This window comes from Zerene cesonia, chromosome 3 (assembly GCF_012273895.1).
Source record: "Zerene cesonia ecotype Mississippi chromosome 3, Zerene_cesonia_1.1, whole genome shotgun sequence".
NCBI lineage: Eukaryota > Metazoa > Arthropoda > Insecta > Lepidoptera > Pieridae > Zerene > Zerene cesonia.
Genome location: NC_052104.1, coordinates 8,926,817 through 8,949,751, shown reverse-complemented (window position 1 = coordinate 8,949,751; position 22,935 = coordinate 8,926,817). Strand labels below are relative to the sequence as shown.

The 22,935-nt window shown below is 38.2% G+C and overlaps 2 protein-coding genes across 5 annotated transcripts in view; one reads left to right on the top strand and one right to left on the bottom strand.

Annotated features, from left to right (window-relative positions):
* LOC119836083 (protogenin A-like) overlaps positions 1–14,864 on the top strand; it is an 81,250-nt gene extending 66,386 nt beyond the window's left edge. Inside the window, exons 8-23 of one of the 4 annotated variants that reach the window (XR_005288080.1) lie at positions 1,290–1,454; positions 1,784–1,856; positions 2,303–2,494; positions 2,726–2,899; positions 3,360–3,533; positions 3,953–4,073; positions 4,394–4,537; positions 5,028–5,152; positions 5,374–5,537; positions 5,757–5,862; positions 6,546–6,694; positions 7,009–7,129; positions 7,802–7,916; positions 8,247–8,304; positions 8,642–8,719; positions 9,396–9,456. Coding sequence is in view for 3 of the 4 variants with exons in the window: in XM_038361315.1 (XP_038217243.1) it covers positions 1,290–1,454; positions 1,784–1,856; positions 2,303–2,494; positions 2,726–2,899; positions 3,360–3,533; positions 3,953–4,073; positions 4,394–4,537; positions 5,028–5,152; positions 5,374–5,537; positions 5,757–5,862; positions 6,546–6,694; positions 7,009–7,129; positions 7,802–7,916; positions 8,247–8,304; positions 8,660–8,719; positions 9,396–9,770 (2,316 nt within the window). In the remaining variant the exon portion in view is untranslated. Of the gene's footprint in view, positions 1–1,289; positions 1,455–1,783; positions 1,857–2,302; positions 2,495–2,725; positions 2,900–3,359; positions 3,534–3,952; positions 4,074–4,393; positions 4,538–5,027; positions 5,153–5,373; positions 5,538–5,756; positions 5,863–6,545; positions 6,695–7,008; positions 7,130–7,801; positions 7,917–8,246; positions 8,305–8,641; positions 8,720–9,395 lie in introns of all 4 variants that reach the window. The other 3 variants (XM_038361324.1, XM_038361333.1, XM_038361315.1) reach the window with 3 other exon arrangements.
* A 482-nt stretch (positions 14,865–15,346) lies between these two features.
* The window catches only part of LOC119839492, a 29,025-nt gene continuing 21,436 nt past the window's right edge, over positions 15,347–22,935 (bottom strand). Inside the window, exons 6-17 of the mRNA XM_038365783.1 lie at positions 20,450–20,584; positions 19,940–20,083; positions 19,642–19,749; positions 19,306–19,553; positions 18,830–19,019; positions 18,175–18,245; positions 17,619–18,095; positions 17,081–17,462; positions 16,904–17,006; positions 16,264–16,743; positions 16,019–16,146; positions 15,347–15,490 (exon numbers count right to left, since the gene is read on the bottom strand). Of these exons, the coding sequence (XP_038221711.1) occupies positions 15,360–15,490; positions 16,019–16,146; positions 16,264–16,743; positions 16,904–17,006; positions 17,081–17,462; positions 17,619–18,095; positions 18,175–18,245; positions 18,830–19,019; positions 19,306–19,553; positions 19,642–19,749; positions 19,940–20,083; positions 20,450–20,584 (2,597 nt within the window). The 3' untranslated portion in view covers positions 15,347–15,359. The remainder of the gene's footprint in view (positions 15,491–16,018; positions 16,147–16,263; positions 16,744–16,903; positions 17,007–17,080; positions 17,463–17,618; positions 18,096–18,174; positions 18,246–18,829; positions 19,020–19,305; positions 19,554–19,641; positions 19,750–19,939; positions 20,084–20,449; positions 20,585–22,935) is intronic.

Below are 22,935 nucleotides of genomic sequence, written 5' to 3'. Positions count from 1 at the left end.
CAGATTCGAAATTCAAATGTAATATTTTTTTATAATTAAGTGTAACAGTATTTATGGCCAGACTAAGTATATAAAGTACTGATTATATCTATGGAAAAGTTTATAACATTAGTTCATCGAAGGATGCTGTTTGCTACACTATAAATTAAAAATCTTTTGTAAAGATAACCCCATAGTCTCAAGCGCTGACAGACATTAATTTAAATGAAGAACATTCATTTTTCAATTTATTTGTTAACAAGATGAATATTTAGATTACAATAACATACAATTTCGATACGATGAATTCGCATTCTTATGTTATATCATTAGATATTTTCACAAATTATGAACTTAAATGAGGCATTAAAATAATAAATTTTGGTCGTTTAATTAATTTATAAGCCATTTAGTAACATTAATGGATCCCCGTCACCTAATTGTTTCATAAAGAAATGAAATTAATTTTATGAAACAGATATCAATTACGTCGCGGCGTAGTTTCCCCCTAAGAGGATAATTTGCGATCCGAATTTGATATAACAAAATATTCTTTGTCAACTTCACTTTCAAAATAGAAGTCGTGAAGTAGTCCCAAATGTATGGGGCAAATATTGGTTACAGTTTTCCTTCTAATTTAATTACGGAAACGCTAAAGTATTTTGTAACAACAATTTAAAGGTTTGAATTAGATATATAAAAGAAAGCCACAAACAAACCACACTAACTATCTATTACCCGCGGCTTCGCATGCGTTGCATTCGGAATAGTATAATATATATCTATACATATAAACCTTCCTCTTGAAACACTATCTACTAAAAATCCGTTGTATAGTTTGAAAGATTTAAGCATACATACATACAGACGCGGGAAGCGACATGGCTTTATACTATCCAGTGATGCAAAGAAAAGCAGTAAATATTTTGAAAAATTAAACAGTTTCAACAAAAGTTTGCCAGCAATAAAATCTTCACTATATAGTATGAAACAAAGTCGCTTTCTAGTTGTCATCGTTAATTATGGTTATGGGCACTGTAAAATATAGTAGTTTCAACAAATCCTACTATATCCTACTAATATTATAAATGCGAAAGTTCCTGAGGATGTGTGTATGTTTGTTGCTCTTTCACGCAAAAACTGCTGAACCGATTGCCATGAAATTTGGTACGTAGACAGTTGGACAACTGGAATAACATATAGGCAACTTTTTATCCCGATATTCCTACGGGATACGGACTTTCGCGGGTGAAACCGCGGGGCGCAGCTAGTAGTCTCATATTTTTATCAAGTCGCGTATACCGTTCCAGACATTCAACGTGTCATACACGGAGCCGGTGACGATAGCGCTGCCGCCCGTGTCCAAAGAGGCGATGCGGGCCAGCACCGTGCGTTTCAACTGCACGGCGAGAGGCACGCCGGAACCGAAGATCACGTGGTACAAGGACGCTGAGCTGCTGCAGGTGGCTGGAAGGGTGAGATGGCAGTTTATTTATTTAGCCACACCAACAGATGAATGCATATATTATTAGATAATAGAAAATACAAGTTTTCAATCTTATGTGCTCACCAATTATAGGTTTTTTCCAATTGCAAAATATTACATAGTGTATAATGAATAACTTATGAATAAAAAAATATACCTATATACATACGTGGGACTGAAGTGCTTTTATGTAATTAAATATATATCGAATCTTACTAAAAGCCCTATTTAATGCCAGTTCTAGACTTCAATGTTTGATCTTCTAATCTTAAATCTAGCAAACTGTATCATTATGACGAATGAAATATTTGTTTTCAGATAAATTTGCGAACATCAGCCGACCGCACGCGCATCGAGTTAGTTATCAGTGGTGTTACTTCCGACGATGCAGGTATGAATTATTGATTTTTGCTTGAGATTAAAAAAGCAGCGGTGGCTCAGTGGTGAGAACCTCGGACTTGAAAATAGATAAGTCGGGGTTCGTGACCGAGCAAGCGTGCAGGAAAAAAATGATTTTTCAATTTAACTGCACATGTAGATAACATCACCACTGCTTAGAACAGTGAAGGAAAACATCATGAGGATACCGTGAATATTAAAGTTGTAAAGCTGAAGGGTTTGTTTGTTTGAACGCGCTAATCTCAGGAACTACTGGTCCGATTTCAAGAAATCTTCAACAAATCATTTATTGATGAAGGCTATATGCTATATATCTACACGCTAAGACCAATAGTAACTCAGCACCAATGAAGAATATTCTAGAATCGGGGAAAAATGTATAATATTAGTATAGATATAGATATCACAAACGTTGACATAAACATGCCTTTGTCACAGGCGTGTACCAATGTTTCGCGTGGAACGGCGTGTCCGTGGCGTCCCAGTGGGGCGAGCTGAACGTGACCGGCCCCGGGGCGGCGGCGCCGCAGAGCGTGCGGTGCGCGCCCGCCGGGGCCGCCGCCGTGGCGCTCCGCTGGCGCCCCGCCGCCGCGCAGGTCATCGCCTACACTGTGGACTTCGCGCCGAGAGGTGAGCCTCGAGCCTACTGTCCGCAGGATTCGCGGGAAACTAACAATAATAATAAAATTAATTTATTTCTTATCAAATTACAAAATTTTCGATTTGCTGTGTGGACAGGCACCAGCTTCTTTCCTTACTTTAGTTAAATTAGTGTGCCTTTAATTAAATCTCAAACTCCATCTGTTACTACCATATACACTTAATTCTAAGCAACCTTGCCTCACGTTACGGCCATTGCAGACAAGCCGGGCACGGTGCGCACGGCGCAGCCGCACACCGACACGCAGGAGACGGTGCGGGTGCCGGAGCCGCTCACGCCGTACCAGTTCCAGGTGCGCGCGTACATTCCGCTGCCGACCAAAAAGAACGTGGCCAGCGACATGTCCGAGGGCGTCGTGTGCATGGGCCAGGGGGGTGAGCGAAACGACTTCCTTCTCAAACTCAAACTCAAACATTTATTTATTCAATTTGACTACTTAAAGACGCACTTTTGACATAACACAGTGTCCACAGAACACCCGCACGAATATCTGTAGTTGCTCGTTTCCAATCATGTCACTATATTATATTGAAATGAATAGGTAATATGTATACATAATAATGGTTTCAAATAACTGTCCTGTGACTTCAGAAAAACTAGTTTACCAATTTGACTGTCTTTTTTTACTTTATTTATATGATTCTTTTTTTTGTTATTTGAAAGATAGTGCCTACCATGTGGTCCCATTTAAATTTGGTCTAATTCTGATATGCTACAGACGTTTTAGCTTTTTTGTTAAAAAATAATCATATCATTATTTTGTTTATGAATGCTAGCTTTGATTTTAATTAATTCTTATGCAATGCCAATAAAAACGTATATTTATTTCTCCAGTGCCAATCAAGCTACTGAAACAAGATGATGGTATACTAGTATCTTGGAGGCAGTTCGCGTTTAGCACGCCCGGCGTTCTGCAGTGGATCCTGCAGCTCGCCAATGACACGTCACCCAGTGGTCACGTGACCAACGTCACGCTGGACGGAGAGGTGTACAATTATACTATTCAAGGTGGGTAGTTGGGAATCTAATGTTATTAATAATTTTGCATCTGAAGTACTGAATGTTTTTAAGTTTATATTATTGATGATTTAATTAAACTTTAGTCGGAGCGCGAAATGTTATCTCTGCTTAAATGGCTAAAATACTTGTTTTTAACTGGTTTCACTACCCAGTTGTAAGTAATGAAGTAGTGAATTTGAAAAATGTGTTTAAATTTGTATAAGTACCAACATAAGTCCTTTACTCCATCCTGTAAGAATTGTTTAGTGTTAATGTGATTTCCAAGATTTATTTATATTGATAACCTATACAAGCATGCAACATAGAGCTACTTCGGAATATAAAAATATATATATTTGATTCAATAATCTTCCGAACTCTTATTATTTCAAAATATATTACTTCTATAGTGTATCATACTCTTCCAGAACCCTCCACCCGCCAATACGTTCGCGTCCTGGGCTCGCGAACTCTGGAGTGGCTCCCGCAGAACCTCTCGCTGGTGGAGTGGACCAGCACGGACACCGCCGGCCAGGAGCTGGACGACTGGTGAGGGTCTGGTCGCCAATGGTCCATGTTGGACAAATGTTTGGGCGGTTTAGTTTGGAGTAATTTAATACTTACTTATATTATACATACGAAAGTAAATCTGTCGTAAAGACGGAGAGTCTTTACGTGTAAACCTTTGAACCGAGATTTGGATAGAATTTGTTACCATAATAGCTTGACGCCTGTGAAAGGAGGTTTTTATCTCGGAAATTCCTTGGAAACGCAAATTATGCGTATTTTTTTCCACGCGGACAAAGCGGCTGATGTAAACTAGAATTAGAATAAAATGTATGCTTATACATTTCTAAATCCCAATACAGGGAGGCAACAGCGATCCCGTACGAGCTGGAAGCGCGCGACGTGTCGGAGCACGGGTTCACGCTGCAGTGGCGCTGCGACGCCGCGCCCGCCGCCTTCCTCGTGTGCGTGCGCCGCAGCGGCGGGGACGACGAGTGCCAGGAGAGGTACCCGCTAACATTTTGCCCTCGTTTTCGTAAATCAAGATGGCTCGTTGTTAAAATTTATACGTACTTTTTTAATCCAGTTTGAATCTGGTAAAGCTAAGATAGACATTATATATAGTAAAGTATTTATTTATATTTCATTGAACACAGAGTGAAGTGATACAAAATAAATATATATAATATTATTATTCAGAATTAACACACCTCTACAGAAAACCGACGTGAAATAGTAGCATTCCACTATGTTTCGTACGGTGAGTGGGACAGCCAGAGTCGTCAATCCTTTCCTTGTCCCTTACTCCCTAAAAGCGGACAGCGCATTCGCACAGGCACTATCTCTGCGAATAATCATGGGGGGTGGTGATCGCTTATCATCAGGCGAACCACCAGCCCAGTTGCCCGCTACGAAACAGAAAAATATGAACAACTAGCGCGACCTAATACAGCCCACTGTAACTACGGGATGTAACCGCACCCCATTGCGTTGCAGCCACAAGCCGAGCGCCACGGTGGAGGGCCTGCAGCCGGACAGCGAGTACGAGGTGCGCGTGCGCGTGCGCGCCGCCGCCGCCGCCTCCGCGCCCTACCGCCTGCGCACCGCGCCCGCGGGTGAGGGTCCCATCAGTCTATACATATAATAAAAACAGTAAAAAAATTGAGTCTGTACATTGAAGATATTAAAACAATAGTAATTTAAAGGGGCTTAAAAACATAATAGACATGCAACGCATGAGTGCAGTCGTGGATAGTGTTTCCATATTTTATTTATTTTTAGGGTAATTGGCACGATTTTTTTTGTAAACCTTTTAATATTTTTTCCATCGTTCCCATCGCAGGCCCGTCGCGTTTCGAAGAGCTGCGGTACGAGATAGTGAACGCGAGCGCCGTGCGCGTGCGCTGGGGCGGGCCGCGCGGCAACTACACCGTGCGGCACAGCGCGCGCCTGCGCCTGCCCGTCGAGCTGTGGGCCGCGCTGCACACCGCCGGCAACAGCGCCCTGGTAAGTGTGCCGCTGCGCGTGCGCAGCCCGCCCGCGCTGCACACCGCCGGCAACAGCGCCCTGGTAAAATATCATAATGTGATACTCGAAAACTAAAGCATCACCATTATTGGTCCATGTGTATTCTCACAAATGAATTTTCGGAAAGAACAGTCAGTGAATAATTATTAAAAAAATGTAAATAACTTTTATAATGAATACATATGTATTTGTTTATAGATCAACGGCATAGATCCAACGGAACCGACGTACGTGATAGTGACGGGCTACTCGCCGTACGCGCACAGCCCCGTGCTCACCATACCCGCGCAGGGAGTCGAATTGGGTAACCATATTTTGTGAACTTCTATACAATTTTTTGTGGTGAAGGCGTGAGCGTAGAACCGAGGGGCCCTGGGTACAATTACCGATGGGGACACACAAATAATATGTCTCCGTCTGGCAGGACACAGAAGGCTGATCACCTACTTGTCCATAAAGAACATCGATCGGTGAAACAGATGTAGGCATATCATCTGCCCCACACCGGACAGACGTGGGACTTCACATATACATATTTCTAATAATCATATTGTACGAATTTTTACTAAAACTGCAATTACTTATTGCAATTACTACTGATTACTTCTACCACTATTCTATTATACTTTTTTATTCAGAAACTAGCTGCTCCCTGCGGTTTCACCCGCGTAAGTCCGTATCCCGTAGGAATATCGGGATAAATAGTTGCCTATATGTTATTCCAGTTGTTCAGCTATCTACGTACCAAATTTCATTGCAATCAGTTTAGTAGATTTTGCATGAAAAAACTTTCGCATTTATGATATTAGTAGGATATTAGCAGGATTCGTAGGATGTTTTTTAATATTGAGTTTTGATTATAATCATTATTAATTAACTTGAAATGTTTATCCAACTTACCAAAAAATATGCATCCGATTAAGCACCACAAACATTTTTCTAACTCCCAACAGAACAGACCAATAACTGCTGTGCTATTTATTTCAGATTCGAAGGACCTGCAGTACGAGTACACGAGCGCGGGCGTGCGCGTGTTCTGGAACAGTGCTGGCCCCAGAGAGGTGCGGTTTGCGCAGAACATCACACAACCGCTGGAGACCTGGAGGGCTATTAACGTTACGGACTCTAGTGTTGAGGTGTGTGTGAATTTTCTGTGGCTAGGATGAAATAAAATAGTTAAATTGCTATAAACTCACTTGTGAATCACACATGATTTTTTTTTATTATATTAGATTTTTTTTCATTTAACTTTTAATCTGCACTATTTATCAAATCTTAGCGGAATTATTTGGACTCCCCAATAATGTAATCTGAAATTTATGAGAGTTAAACATTAATATCCAATTTCTTGCATAAATCTTTGCGAATTAATAATGTTATAGATTCTCCAAAATAGAAACAATGCCTAAACACATACAAAAAGAATACAAAATTATTATTTTTTTCATAGTTAACGGACCTAGATACAAAGTCAGCAGTGTACGTGATGGTGTCTCTGCCGGGTGTGAACAAGCGGAAACAGGTGCTGAACATACCTCCGAACCCAAACAATAACTTCGGCTTCCATCTAGGTTAGTATTTTTAATTACTCTTTTTTTGTGTCATATCGGGTAACTGAGCTGGTGGTTCGCCTGATGGTAAGCGATTACCTCCGCCCATGAACGTTTGCAGAAGTAGTGCCTCTGCGGATGCGCTGCCTGCTTGTAAGAGGTAAGGGAAAAGGGAAGGATTGACGATTGGAAAGCAGGAATGGACAGTGACGGGTGAGGAAAAGGAAACGGTCATCCGTCTCCCCCACTCACCGAACGAAACACAGTGGCATGCCACTATTTCACGCCGGTTTTAGGTGAGGGTGTCGTACGTTCCCCGGTGCGAGCTGGTTCAATTCGTGCCGTAGCGTGCTCGACTCCCACATACAATAAATTCTTGACGATATATTTTTTATAAACTCGATTAAGTGAGACAAATTCGGAACAAATTGAAAATGTTTTCAAACACACACACTAACACACACACACATCTCCTTAAGACCCTTTTTTATGTATGTGTCCTTAAAAAATCATTTAAATATATTAATATGTAAGCTCATTAAAAATGATTGAGAAAAATACATGGCATCTTATTACAACTACTCATTGAATTTTATAAATATGCTATTATACATCGAATAGATTTTTTATGTAGTATACCGGTAAGCGGTATTAAACAAATTATTATCTGACATTGGATCTATATTTACATAGCGTCAATGTATTCAGGCATCGGGTTGGGAGTCTGCTTTTGTGTGATGTGCGTGCTGGCCGCCATCTTTGTGTGTGTCTGGAGGAAACGGAAGCTGAGGAATCGTACGCCTGTGCGGTGAGTGTTTCGTTCATTTAGTTTTTGTTACTCAAGCAAAAAGAGAAAGAGTTAAAAGTAATGTTCAGATGTACTTTTGAGGTTATGTGGTCCTCTTAATTGGACGGTTATTCATCCGCTTGGTATAGTGGTTAACGTGTGAGCGTAGAACCGAGGGGTCCTGGGTTCGATTCACGGGGAAGACGCACAAAAATACTACCTATTTGTCCAAAAAGAAAATCAATTAGTGAAACAGATATCATCTGCCTTATCTGCCCCACTAAGGGACACGGGGCTTCACACACCAAGTTACAAATATGTATAATAGCGGTATTTTCCTTATTTCCTCAGGGCGCGACGACCGACCACGTCACCGGGTAATGCGGAGGAGGAGGGATCTGAAATGAGGGTAAGAAAATGCACTTTTGTTAATTTTTTTGTATTAATTCTTTTAAATAAATTTGATGAACCGACTTAAAAAAAGGGAAGGCTATCAATTCGGTTTTTTTTGTGGTGCTTCAGAACTTTCGACGATAAAAACAGATTTTGATTATTTTTTTTTACAATGCAAAGCTGATGCATTCCCCCTAAATTAGTTCCAGTTCTGCTAATTTGATATCTAGTCTAGTTTATCGTATAAAATATTTTTGTTTTGTAAATAGTTCTAAATTTTGCGAATTAATGTACTTATAAGTTAAATAATTGTATGACAAACGAACAATCGATGAGACTGAAAATATTGGAAGATGTTATGACATCCGCAGGGCGTGGCGCCGCGCGCCAACGGCACCGAGCCGCTGCTCAACGGGCACGTGCACGCGCACGTGAGTTGCACGCTATTTGTTTTATTTTTTTATACATCTTATATATATAAAATTCTCGTGTCACAGTTTTCGTTGCCATACTCCTCCGAAACGGCTTGACCGATTCCTCTGAAATTTGGTAAGCATATTGGGTAGGTCTGAGAATCGGCCAACATCTATTTTTTATCCCGATATTCCTACGGGATACGGACTTACGCGGGTGAAACCGCGGGGCGCAGCTAGTTTATAATAATATTATGAAGTTGAAGAGTTTCTTTGAATAAACAGAAAGAAACATGTATTTTATGGTTTTAAGAGACGTTGAAATGTATAGAGGACCTGTTATAATTTCTATACTACCTGTTGTTGTAATAATACAAAGCGGAGTTTGTTTGTTTGTTCGAACGTACTAAACTCAAGAACTACTGGCTATACTAGCTTGATTATGTCTTGTTGGCTTGTGTTTACAAATTCAAATATTAATGGTTTACTCTACTCAGTGTTTCTGGAGTACAAATTGTTATCGATTCCTAGTGGAGAACAAGCAGTACTTTTGCTCACTATATTTTTCACATCAATGCAAATTTGTAGCAATCTAGAATGCTGTTGAAAAGTTATACATATTTCTGCTGTTTAAATGCCGATAAAAAATTCGGATCCCCTCTCTTTACTTGTTCATCAAACTCACATGTTACAGTCCAAAACGCCCAACGGCAAAATGAGAAAGGGCCGGCGCGCGGACGCGTTCGACGCGTTCGACGTGTCACGCTACGAGCCCGACACGACCGCGGAGACCACGCTGGGCGACGCGGCGCCCGCGCTGCGCCTGCTCGACACGTCGCGCGGCCCGCACCTGGACGTGTCACGCGGCCCGCACATCGACGTGTCACGCGGCCCGCACCTCGACGCGTCACGCGGCGCGGAGCTGCACGTGTCCCGCTCGTCGCGCGAGCTCGGCGACGACTCGTTCAACAAACTGCCGGACGACAACATGAACTCGGAGCTGACCCGCGGCGCGGAGTTCCAACTAGACAACAGTAAAATCCGCCCGACGCTCCAACCGAACGGTTGAAAATCGCTCCCCTCCCGCCGCACAGAACTACATAGGGGTAGGTGACCCCCTCCGGGCCTCGCGGCCCTTATATATAAGCACTGGTAGAAGAGATTTCGTACGGAAGTCCATCGGACGCCCCGCGGGGATGGCCGGACGCGTTTCGTTCCTATGCTAGAATTTATTTTCGACGAAGGCTGATTTTTAAACAATAGTACGGGTAATTTAGTTTCGAAGCGGCGCGTCCGCCGTCCGCGCGGAGTGGCGCGGGGTCACGCGGGGCCTCGCGGGGTCGCGCGTGGTCGTGCGGGGTCTCGCGGGGTCACGTGGGGTCGCGCGGGACGGTAGCGCGCGAACCTCGCGATTAATGTAAGTGCCTCCATTGACATGATGACGTTAGTGCAAACTGTAACATGAGCGTACAAAATATAGACCAAAATAAGTATCAGACGCCGTACTGTCGTGTACATAATGTGTATTTATTTCTCCCTCTAGATAGAAGCCCTAGAAGCTACAGTTACCGCGCCCTACATTCCAATATATATTATATTATACGAAGCGCACACCCGTTACACAAATCGAATTAGATAGCGAATAAAAAGTTATATAAATTGACAACGAACTACCGATATTAAGAGTGAAATAGTTTAATGTTCGTTGATGTTGATGTTTGGAGGGGGGTGGATTGATGGCTATGCGTGCGCAGGCTTGCCCATTGCTCAAACTAATCGTAACTCGCAATCTCTTCTAAGCTAAGTTCGAGGTTAAGCACTATAGAGATATTCTGGGAACGCGTATTTTGCAATTTAACATTAAGATTCCTAAAGTTCTGTTTTTTTAGTCATATTCCCATAAAATCATGTACTAGCAACCTTTTTTTTGTTAACGTTAAAAATTGCCGATCTAGAAGACTCAACCCCGTATCCGAATACCCCGGCAAATAGCAAGAAATCCATCCTTCTCGATCTAGTTTAAAGATACCCCCTACAGTTCGTTGTTTACCCATATCACAATTACAATCTACCTCATTGTCTTGATTATAAGGTTTAAAGTTGTTTAAGTTGGCCCCAACGGCACCCGGTTAGGTAGCATTTGTTTATTTATTTCATAGGTTTTAAGATTTTGTCCAACGTTTCAACACTGGAATTGTCAGTTTCTCGGTACAAGCACCTTCGTTAAATTGTAAAGTACTATGTGATTTGAACAGTCAAAAATTGCAAAGAACTATCTAAGATAATATAATGCTATATTTTGATCATTAACTTATAGTGTCACACATTAAGCTATATAGTTCATGAAATGTTATGTTTTATAATATTATGTGTAATGTCAAATAATTTACTGTTATTACAGTTGTTTGTATTGTCTATATACATATAATTACTGCCTCTTTAGATTTTTTTTCAATGAATGTTTAGAAATAACGAAGCGTTATTGGATGTCTTTTAAGTTCAATTACTAATAAAAAGATTTTTGATTTCAATCATAATAAATATATATTTAATTTCGTATATAAATAAACACTTGCTTTCAAGAAATTTTAGGGAACTTAAGAAGTACTCGGTCAATTATTTTATCTGTATATAACTGCAGTAAAAACTACTGAATAATTAAATTGAATAGTAAGCAAATTTTATTTTGTTGTTTTAATGATATTCTGTATCTTTGAAAAATATTTGATTTAGTCTGTTTTTATATATCATTTTAAGTGAAAGGTTTTCAATAAAGACAAATAACATTTTTACGTGATGGTTTAGATTTTACATGAATTTCGCGTGTTAAATAGTTTTCAACTGAATAAAAATGTGTTTTTGACTGTTTAAATCACAAACACTTCTTGTAAATATTGGATTAACTCAGTTTAAATTTAATGAAAAAAAAAATCGCCGACTATGTACCTGAATTTTCAATTACACTAAGTTAACTTAGGTGTAGTGTTAGCTCTTAAAAAATCTAGAATTATAACTATGACGCTAGGTTTTATCACAGGGTCTAAGACTAGACATCTAGGCACGTTGATGAGTTGGATTTTTATAAAAAGCGCGGGAAAGTTTTGCTGTTGTCTATGATTTGGATTGGACTTATGGCTGCTGCCAAATTATGTATAGAAAGCACGTTAATTACGTATTATTATGGAAATATTTTTACATAAAACACAAGGTTTTTCTGACATTAATGCTCCATAATTTGATATTAGGTTTTGCCGGTAGGAAATAGTATTTTGTAAGTGTTACAATTAATAGAATCTCATAAACAAAATATTATTGGTTAATCTTTTGTTTCTAATTTAACTTGCTATTACAGCTTCAATCATTGTGAGAGTAGGATGCAAGGCAGTTCTCTCTTTCACAAAAAAGATTTTCCGGTACAGTCAGCATAATAGAAATAGTCACTGTTGAACAAAACTACTAAGTTATTTACGATACGAAAGTTGTTGATTCTGTTAAAGATTTAATTCCATAGATAGCAATAAAGAATAAATTGGATTTCAATGCGAGAGTAGTTTCAAGAGACTAACCAGTAATCCGTTAAATTTCATAATAATACTGTAAAAACAAATACGTATGTTCAAACCGCATAACGTAGCATGTACCATAGTAATTAGTGTAACATTTTTTATTATATTTTACTTGTATATTATAAACCACAAGTTCACTCGAGGTTGTGTTTGATAATTGTATTTATTTAACAGGTTTTTATACTTTCACTATAATTTTATTTACTGACCCTACACCAAATTGTTATTTCCCATTGCAATAAGATAATACCTGAGTAATGTACAAGATCGTAGATGTATAATGTATTTAAGTTGGCAACGACGTGTATTTGTAGTGTCGTTGCTGACGGTACCGATGGTCCATTTTTCCTATTCAATTGCACCGTTAACATAAGTTCCCGAAAAATGGATCAAAGCTATAATAATGTATTAAGTTTATTCCATAAAAATTGTACAGATTTTTTATTCTCAATTTACAACACGGCTTTTCCGTCCTTGGAAATGATTTTAAAGCCTGATGTATGTGCCTCGAAGTTTTATTATCGTTTTGCAATAATTTAGTTAGTGTGAAGGCACTTGCGTTTAGACTGTACTCAACAATAGATGGCGCTGTGGACAAATGCGGCGCAGCATTTGAAAAGGAAAACAATAATAAAAATACAAACAAACATGTAAATATTACTGTAACTTGAATATCATCGTTATTTATTCATTAAATTCATTTATTTCGTTGGGAATAATTTAATTTATTCGATAGTAGTATAACGTTAATTCTACTTTTTAAATGTGTAAGATTTATAATCAGCGCCATCTAGCGAACACAATACGTAATTAAAAGCGGGTAAACCATTCCATTTTATTTACAATAGCAATTTCTTTACTACTCATTCCATGATTGGCTGCAATAGTTGTCCCTTACAGATTTTAATATTAAGTATTAATGCTAAACATAGCAACACTACATATAGTTAAGCGCTAGTATGTTACAGTACACACTAACACCGAATGTCTACACGGTACTGCAGGTTGGTTAGCAATGCGTGAACAACATTTTGCGCAAGTTTGCATGAGCGGTTGTGTTTTATATTATTCAGATGGACTTGTGCGAAATGTGTATGTACATGCAGTGGCGTGTAGCGATTTTAGGTACGATTATGCATTGTTCGTGAAATGTTGGAAAGATAAATAACATGCTATCTCACTCATAGATAGTAATGATGTTTCGTCTCAATCGAAACAAAAGAATGAGATGGTAAATCATCAGTTTCTACGTTTCATGACACTGAAATATCTATCCTGTTTTTTTAAGATTTCTAAGTTTTATTTTCGTACCAAATGGTGTTGCTATGTGAGAGAAGATATTATGTAATATATTATATTATTCACGCATTATTTATTTTGACCGTCGAGTTTATTATGTTGTTACGCTTTTCTGCTTATAGTTTTTCAATCTTAACATCTTAATCATAAGGTCCACATTCGATCGACGTATGTACTTATATAACGCGTCCAATTTGTACCGGATTTATTCAGGGCTAATTGTATTTATTTTAGTTTTATTTTCATGCATTTTGGCCTGTATTATGTTTTGTTTTTGGTACGCAAATGTTAGGGCGTCAAGTGATATGCGAATGATTCATTTTTTTTTTAAATGTTTCTTGTAAAAACTTTTAGGGTTTCCCCAGTCATTATTATATTCTTCATTACAATATTGGGAGGTTGTTTTTTTATCGTTGAAAATATTCGCAGTTTTGTGTGTGTTAACAAATACTAAAGTTGTTTATTAATAATCGTTTTGTTTTATTTTTCATTGAATTTTTCGCATGCCACTGTAACGTATATGGGATTGAATTATTGTTGTAATGTTAAATATAATATAATTAATATTAACTTAGGGTATGTCCCATCATTATTGTAATTGAATTTAAACATTTTGATTTTATTATCAATTTTACACTACTAAATTATTTTCAACTGTTTTTCTTGTATTTCAGTATACATTTAAACAACACGAGTTATTTAATACTGCATTCTGTTATCATTCAATAATAACTTGTTATAATCTAATAATAAAAGAAGCAAGTTGAGTCAAAATGTTTATATTCATTTTTATTGTTTTTAAGTTTTTCGAACCGTGTTGTGGGAACATGAGGTTTAGAAACGTTATAAAATAAAAAAAAGATGATAAATATACACAGATAAAAATAAAATAAGTCTTACTTGTTTTATACTGATGTTACAGATATGAAATTGTATATAACTGTTTTCATTGTATTTCACAGTTACGTGAAGTAAATACCGCGTTTGGAATATATAAATAGTTTAAAAATCATATAAAAGTATAAAGTGTAAGCTTGAAATGTTCGTGTTCCCACAAAACTAATTTAGTTCATATACTATTGAATCTACCTCAACCAAATTACCAATTAACGTCGTTTGTAAGTGTTCTTGGGTATAATTACTAATAAAATACTGAATTGTAGTGTTTTTTATAATAAAATTAATATTTGTTTCGAGTACCCATTTTGATACGGTGATTATTGTCGCCGACATATTGAATGTGTCGCATGAAATGTTGCTACGGTATTGTCAAGATTGAACGAATCAATTGAAAATAATTCTTGCTGTTTTATTTGTACACCCTCCCGAACTAGAGTTAGGAGAGATAATACGCTCGGCTCCACCTTCTACACTTATGTTTTCAATAATTAATGATTAACTAAGCCCAAAGCATTATTAATACACATGACCAGAAGTCCTGGCACATCGATAGCGATTTATTATTACAGAATACATTTCATATAGTTAATGTAAAACCCAGAATATGTACGTTATATGTACACATACCTATCCAATAGGTATAGCAAAAGCTATTTTGAAAATACCTAATAGCGCCATCTATCATGGCGATGAGATTTTAAGCTACGGTAAAAAGTCTTTGTCAGCCTCATAACGTATCCTCATAAAATACGTACATAGATACAACAATTTTACAAACTTTCGCGTTTATAATATAGCTAGATGAATCTTTAAGTATACAACGACTGTTTAAGTGTTCTACTAAGTCTTAACAAGGTGTTAATGAAATAAAATACTTGAAAACTATGAAATGTTTATTGTTTCCGCAACTGAACAAGCAGACTCTGTCGGCAGAGGCGCGACACCGCGCTCTCCTCCTTGCGGCGCAGCTTGGCCGCGAGCCGCGCCAGGCTGAACCGGGAGCGGCGCCGCGAGTGTTGGGATGCTGTGGTTTAATTATTATTGTAAATAAAAATATAAATAAATATGAAATATTATATGAAATAATTTCCACCTATATGAAAATTTTCAAGACTGCTGATACCGATGACTGATGAGGATTGCCGATTTCGAATTGGAAAGGGATTAAGAAAGGATTGACGAGGGATATAATAAAGGAAAGGATAGGAAGGATATGGCCTCCGGATATCACCGAACGAAACATAGCAGTATGCTATTTCACGCCGGTTTTCTGTGAGGGTATGGTACTTCCCCGGTGCGAGCTGGCCCCATTTTTGCCGAAGCGTGCTCGAGGTCCACAATATAAGTGTGTTAGATATTGTAGTTTTGAAAAAATATGGCAGGCTCTATTAAAAATACTCTACATATATATTAAAAATATGAAACTAACATTTCACCTAAAATCGCCTTTTCCATGATACATTCATCTTTGTCCCAGCGCATTTTTTGTAAACGATATATGCTTAAATATAAACTTGATTTAACATGATACACATAATGAGAACTCGCACACCTTCAGCGACCCTCTGCCAGGAGTCCCGATCGACGTTGACCATGCCGGTGGAGGCGCTGCGCCCGAGCGCTGCCTCCGCACTCGCCTCGCCCTCAGTGACATCACTCTCGCAACTTACGCGACTTGACCTGGTGTATTTCAAACCACACAATTTTTAATTTTTGATGCATTAAATGCAAGTTTTTTAATGTTTTAATTCTTATTTATTCATATTATTATTTAATGCTTGATCTATTCTATATTACCTGTCACCTGGTCTCAAATCGCTTGCGGAGCTGGTCCCTTCTCTCCTCATAGGCGGCGGTGAGGACAAGAATCTCTCTCTGGCTTCTCGTATCTTTGCCGCTCTTTCTGACAACCTTGTCGTGACCGAGCTCTCTTCAAACGCTGAAATCGACCGAGCAAAGTACAAAGGATTCTCAATAATTCTAGAAAAATCTGGAATCACTGTTTCTGATTGGCGTAATACTGGTTCCTCAGATTTAGGGACACTTGTTTCCACAATGGGTGAAGTCTCTCTGATGTTTTCTTGGCTGTCTTTAGTGGTAACGGGGTCTGGTGCTTCTTGTTCAGGGTGTAGGGTGTTAGCGCTGTGGGATTTAAGGACTCCTTCTGTGGCTGGTGGTGTCGGTGCGAGACATTTGTCTGCGGATGTCTGATCTCGTCTTGATAATTGGCATGCGCTTGCCGATTTTTGGACTTCTCGCTCTAGGAATGGGTTGTTTCTAAAAGAATATTGAAAAATTAAAATACGGTAGTAGCTACTTGTACTATTTTTGCAACTACTAACGTTTAATGTTCATCTAAAGAATGTAAGAAATAATATTGAATAATTGTGGTAAGTTATACCAATACTGAACTGCGTAATTGATGAAGAAAAATTACCTTATATTAACGCCTACAGGCATATCTGGTGGTCGCCTTCGTTCAGATTTCGGAGATCTCCAGGCTGGAGAGGTGTTACCACTACTACCACCTGAAGCTGGCCCTAAAATAATAAAAAAAAATAATAACTTGATAAAAAATACAAACACACAATTCTAGTTTATTGTAAGTACTTGCCTTCCTCATTAATCTTCTTGTTATATCTCTGTATCATGATCCTGATCGACGGCGCAGTCTCTTTCGAAGGAGGTTTCCTTTGAGATGAGGGTGAGGACGGAAGAGGCGGTCTTGTTTTTGGCCTTTCATCGTCTTGCAGATCACCTGAACCTTTTGCAGATCCTCTAGACTGCAATGATATCTTTGATTCATGATCAGGTTTTTTAACAGGCTTTTCAGTTGCTTGTACTTCTGGTAAGTCTTCTACATCAACGGGTATAACTGCTCTGGGTATGGTTTCGCCGCTGCGCACGACGGGGGAGAATATTTTTCGTGTGGTCTTAACTATTACTTCTGGTGATTTTTCACGGACTTCTTGGGTTTTAATTTTCAGAACAAAGACCTGAAAATAATAGAGTGGAAGTGATTTATGTCGGGTTCGGAAAAAGTCATGTGGATAATCAACTTTTGTTTACTCAATTAAAGAGGTACAGTATCGTTTTTTAAAGCTAAAGTGTATTGAAATGTTTTATCAAATATTAAAAATACACATACTTACTTCACCTTCTGAATCGGAATGAAGTGACGTTGGTGGAGTTCTTGGTCTTTCGGAAGGCCGACGTGGTCTTTTCTTGCGCCGTGGTATTTCAACCGTCACCGTGTCCACTTCTGGTTCCGTATCACTTTCGGAAGGTTTCGATTGTTCTCTTTCCAAGCGAGCTCTCGACTTTGATTTCTTTTTACCATTGCTCTTATCTAATTCTTTACGTTTATCTTCTCTAGTATCATCACTGCAATCTTTATTCATTTTAATATCTTTGGCCTCAAATTGTTTGAGATTTTTCACACTTATGCTTTTACTTATCGCTTCTTCTTTTTCATAATAATCATGTTTTTCGGTTTCAGAACTAACACTTTCTTTACAACGAGACCCTCTTTCTATTTCTTCTATTGTCTGCCGAATAAATTTGGCGTCTTCTTCGATACTTGTCTGTCTAGAAATTCTTCGTCTTGATGATTTTTCAGTTATTTTTATCTGGAAGACGTGTGAATTATATCATAACGATTTTCGTGATAAGAAAAATAATCAAATATTTATAAAAGTAATAAAATACCTGTTCGCGGCTACTTTTACTTTTTGTTCCACATTGCTCCTTCGATTTGATTGGTCGAGGATCTGAAATCACTGTAAAAATTGTGAGAGAGATATTAATCATTTGATTTCACATTGTTTTGATTATATACGATCGATGCGGATCTACATATTCCTCTCATATTTCAAAGTTATTTAATCAATATTGAGTTTTCCTTTTCCTTTAACCGTTAACGTTTTCTTAGTTCATATTTTACATATTTTGAAGTCTCCCTACTCTCTACTATCCACTGTGAGTTTATATTAAAAAATAATATATCTCAAACGAACAGTAGTTCAATTGGCAGATCCAATAATCAATATTTATTCACTTATCAGTGGTTGTAATACTGAAAAGCTATCAACGTCGTGTTTATAAGCCCCACCATCCTTATCATTGCCTGCAGCAGTGCTGTTCAATCAGGAGTAATGAAATTCTCATTCTGAATATCGGTCGACATCCAGTTTTAAATACTCATCATTACATTAGTCAGTGGAGATTTCAAATCCGGTTTTATCCCATGTAGCATCAGAAAAGTTTTTAAAATTTAGTTTTTACTATGACCCTGTGTGCGGCTAATCAAAAGGCACTTCTAATTTCGAACATTCACCAGCCTCAAAAAAATCAGTGGTCTCACCGTCAGCCTGCAGCAGCGCGGTGGTGAGCGCGGCGGTCTCGCAGAGCAGGCGCGGCTCGGCCGGCCCGTACGTGTAGACGGGCGTGTGCGGCGCCGCGCGCGGCGACACGGCCACCAGCGGCGCCGCCGTGCACACCTCCTCCGCTTCCACCTCCACCAGCACGGCCCCGCGCCCGCTCTCGCTGCTGAGCTGCGGACGGATCAAGTTCTTGTAGTGTTGTACATTGAATTTGAAAATAGAACTTCGACCCAGATAATATAATACTATGCTACTTTGCGAAAGTTGTGTACGTTTTTTCGTTAAGTAGATAATCATAAATGGATTGACAATGTAGGGAAAAAGGGAGTTTTCTACTGAAGGCGAAGGAAAAGAAATGAAATGTTTACTTGATATTTTGTAATACCTTTGGAGTAACTACGGTTTTTCGGAAGGCATATAAATTTAAAATTGTTTTTATACGGAATAGTATACTAACCAAATTGTCTCTCTCATAATCGGAATCCAAATCATCCGCATCGTTCACACTCAAGCTGCTCGCGTGTACGCGTCCGGCGCCCGCGAGCGCCGGGCCCACACTGCCGTCGCTCTGCGTGCGGGTGAGCGCGGGCGGCGGTGGGGCACGCGCGCGCGCAGCTTGTAGTAACGCTGAAGTGGACGCTTCGGGCGCGATGCCCCTTGACTTCTCCCATTCGTGGAGCTTTCGCGTAAATGAACGCGATATACCTGAAAAAACCCGATCAAATATATATTTTCATATGTGTGACGTGATAACAATGTCTTCAGAGATTTATATAGGCAGTAACATGTATACCTTGAAATTTAAAGAGCCCGGTGGACGTTTGAACCAAAACTTCATCTGGTTTGGCTTCTTCCTCCCAAGCAGGAACTGAATTCGTTTCTTTCATACGAGTCCAAGCATCTGAAATATTTATAGAGTTACGTTCAAAGTTTGAAGTTATAGAAGTTAGTGGGACCATGTAAAGAACGCAAATTATGAACCCTATTGAAGATATATTACATATAAAAAGAAAAGCAATTGTTACGGAGTATTTATATAATTTCATCGTAGAAATTAGCAGACAAACACAAAACAAACATATATTAGTTACCCCATTTTTTTAGAAAGTCCTCGCTAAGGTCCTGTCTTGCTGGGATAGGAGGGGGTTGTCTCGCGCCCTTCATACGTTGCCATTCTGTTAGCTTTTTGTGGAAATCTGCTGAAAGCTGATCCTCTGTTGCTACCGGTCGAGCCCCTGAAATAAAAAATTATTAGGCGTGAGCTTTAAAATATTTTTGTTATTTCAATTCTCAAAACACTTGGCGAATCCAAAAATCAAGGTTCATGTGTCTCATGCCAATGTTATTTTTTATTAATACTTCGGTTACCCTAAAAAAGAAGATTGTCTTTTGTCTCGTGTCATTGTGTACAAAGAGTAAGCTATTTTCTATAGGAATTCCATTTGACACAGCATATATGATATAGCTAGCTGGCTTTGATGAAGATTTGTATTGCCATCAGCACTAGTGTCTCTTGAATTTCATTCGATTCATTCATTCTTCAATCTTGAATTTCATTTACTTTGCTTAAGCAACAAATATGGCTATGTCTTTATCATTACCTCGTGTGTCCACAGTCTTCCCCGGGTGTCGGTCAGAGAACTCTCTAGTGAGACGCGACTGGAGCGCCGCGTAATTTCTTGCAATTTCTTCCCTGACTCCAGTTGCTTCGCATCCACTGCTCAGCCCTTCTGTTTCTGAAATTAATATATAAAATGTAATGCAACTCTATCCGTTTTGAATAGCTGTATGTTTATTTGTAATCGACTCGTTTTGATTCCATTTACTATAAACTGACAGATTCAATTTGAAATATGTATATGTATATCAAAGATTGGTGACATTACAAAATATCATGAGTTTATCTTATTATCCTGATTAGGATCGCCTGGATTAAATGATTTCTTTGCGTAAACTATGTATTAACAAACAAATTGAACATTAAGTTGGTTTCAACATTATAACGTATTTATTATAGTACGTTTATATTCATATTAGTTTCAAAAAACCATGTCTTTGTGTCCTATATAGAAAGACATGACAATCATTTCATGTCAAATTCAACGTTTTCAATTTTCCAAATAGATTTTTCATAAAATATTTAAATGTACTTCATAATATTAAAGTAAAAATAAAGAAAAAATGTGAGCTGCATTATATAATTTAACTAATAAGTATTAATGAAAGCCCGAGATTTAAAAATTTGCCTGAAATCGCGAACTCTTCTTACCATAAAACTTTTATCGTATGTTCTTGTAGTTGTAAAATTAATTTTATTAACAATATTCCAGGAGGTGGAAAAGGCAGCCTTCAAATGATCATCATATTGCTGTTCCTTTTGCTCCTGTTTTTAATATATGCATACGTACGTTTCATATTTAAATCGTAATCCACGTTGCTTAACATGAATTAAAAGTATTTTGTACTAAATCTCCTTATATTTATCTACTTTTTACAGCATAAAGACTCATATTTTGACAGTGACTACTGTTTTCTTAAGCTTTTTAGGGATACAAGGTTGCCATTCAAGTTGCATTGGGGTTTAATGTAATTGAACACATCAACAATGTAAAATAAAGTGGGATTAGCCGTTAGTGACCAGATTAATAACTCAAATTCCAAAATGATTTATCATATCTTTGAAGGATACATCTGCCGCAAGTAGTAGCAAAACTATTATATAATGGTAAAGATGGACATAGTCTTAACGGATAATATGTTTCAGATAAATCATAACGGAGAGTTCACAGCCACAGCTTCAGCTATTCGTCAGATATGGTCAGGGAGTTGTAGGCTGGGGTGTCGCCAGAGCGAATACAGTAGCTTCTCTGGCCTCAGCGGCCTGCACGGTCCGGGGACCAGCACCCAGGGGCCGTACACCAGCCAGTCTTATAGACGTAACTTCTGCGCCTGCGATACGTGTCCTTGTGCTCTCATAGAAAATTTTTTAAGGTATGTAAGTAAGAAACAAATTTTCATCAACCCTTTTCTGCCTTAAGTACCGTAGTAGAAAATAACATGTATCTTTAATTTTAGCTTTATGGTGGTGAAATGCAAATAAATGAGATATTTTTAAAGGAGAGAAATATTTTTATCACAAAGTCGGATTCGAACCCACATAATTTTGGTCGCACGTACTTTTTTCTTCATGTCATAGTCGGCAATGGTAAGCGGTACCACCGCCCATGAATTTGGAGAGCCATATGGTCCATTGCAGACTTCACGCCTCTACAAATGGAGTGCTGACTTTAAATTGGGAAGGGATTAAGAAAGGATTGGCGAGAGGAGTAAAGAAAGGACAAAAAAGGGTAGGGAAAGGGATATGGGCGTCCTTGGCTTGTCGCGCGTCGTCGGTCATTGTGCCCTCAGCGTGACACTAAAAGCAGCCATTTCTTGTTCATAGTGTAAATAAAAATAAGAAGGTTTTGTTTTTATTAACGTAATTATTTACAGTAAATGCCGCCCGGTTTCATCCATGTACAGCGGAATTTTAGAAATTCTGTCCAGCTACTATTGCAGCGTTATTCAAACGGTATTTATTTGGGATTTGTAATTGTTTTATAACTTTATTTATCTAAATATTGATCAATATTCGATTTTAGCTGAGTGATGTCTTTGAAAATTTCTGCCGGGTGTCTAGCTGTGGCATGTCATGTCAGAGGCAAGCTCAGGTAATAATTAGATTATTTAAATATTTTCGGTATGTAATGGATAAATAATAACGATATATGAATTAATTTCTGTCCGTTGTACTTTAGAGAGATTTCGGTGGACTCACTAAAAATAATCTAAAATAAAATATAGTTTTCTGTTTAAATTCTTCTTTCCAAGTTATGGGTATATTATACCATAACTTTTTACTACGTAAATCATTTTTTTTGTTTGAATTGGTGCTTCCCGTGGCGATCTATTTAAATTTGATCTGGTTTTGACAATTTGTACAATTTCTGGTTAAAAATATAATTATCTTTAATCTATACTAGTATTATAAAGGTGAAGAGTTTGTTTGTTTGTTTGAACGCAGTTATCTTTTTTTTTTTTTTTTTTT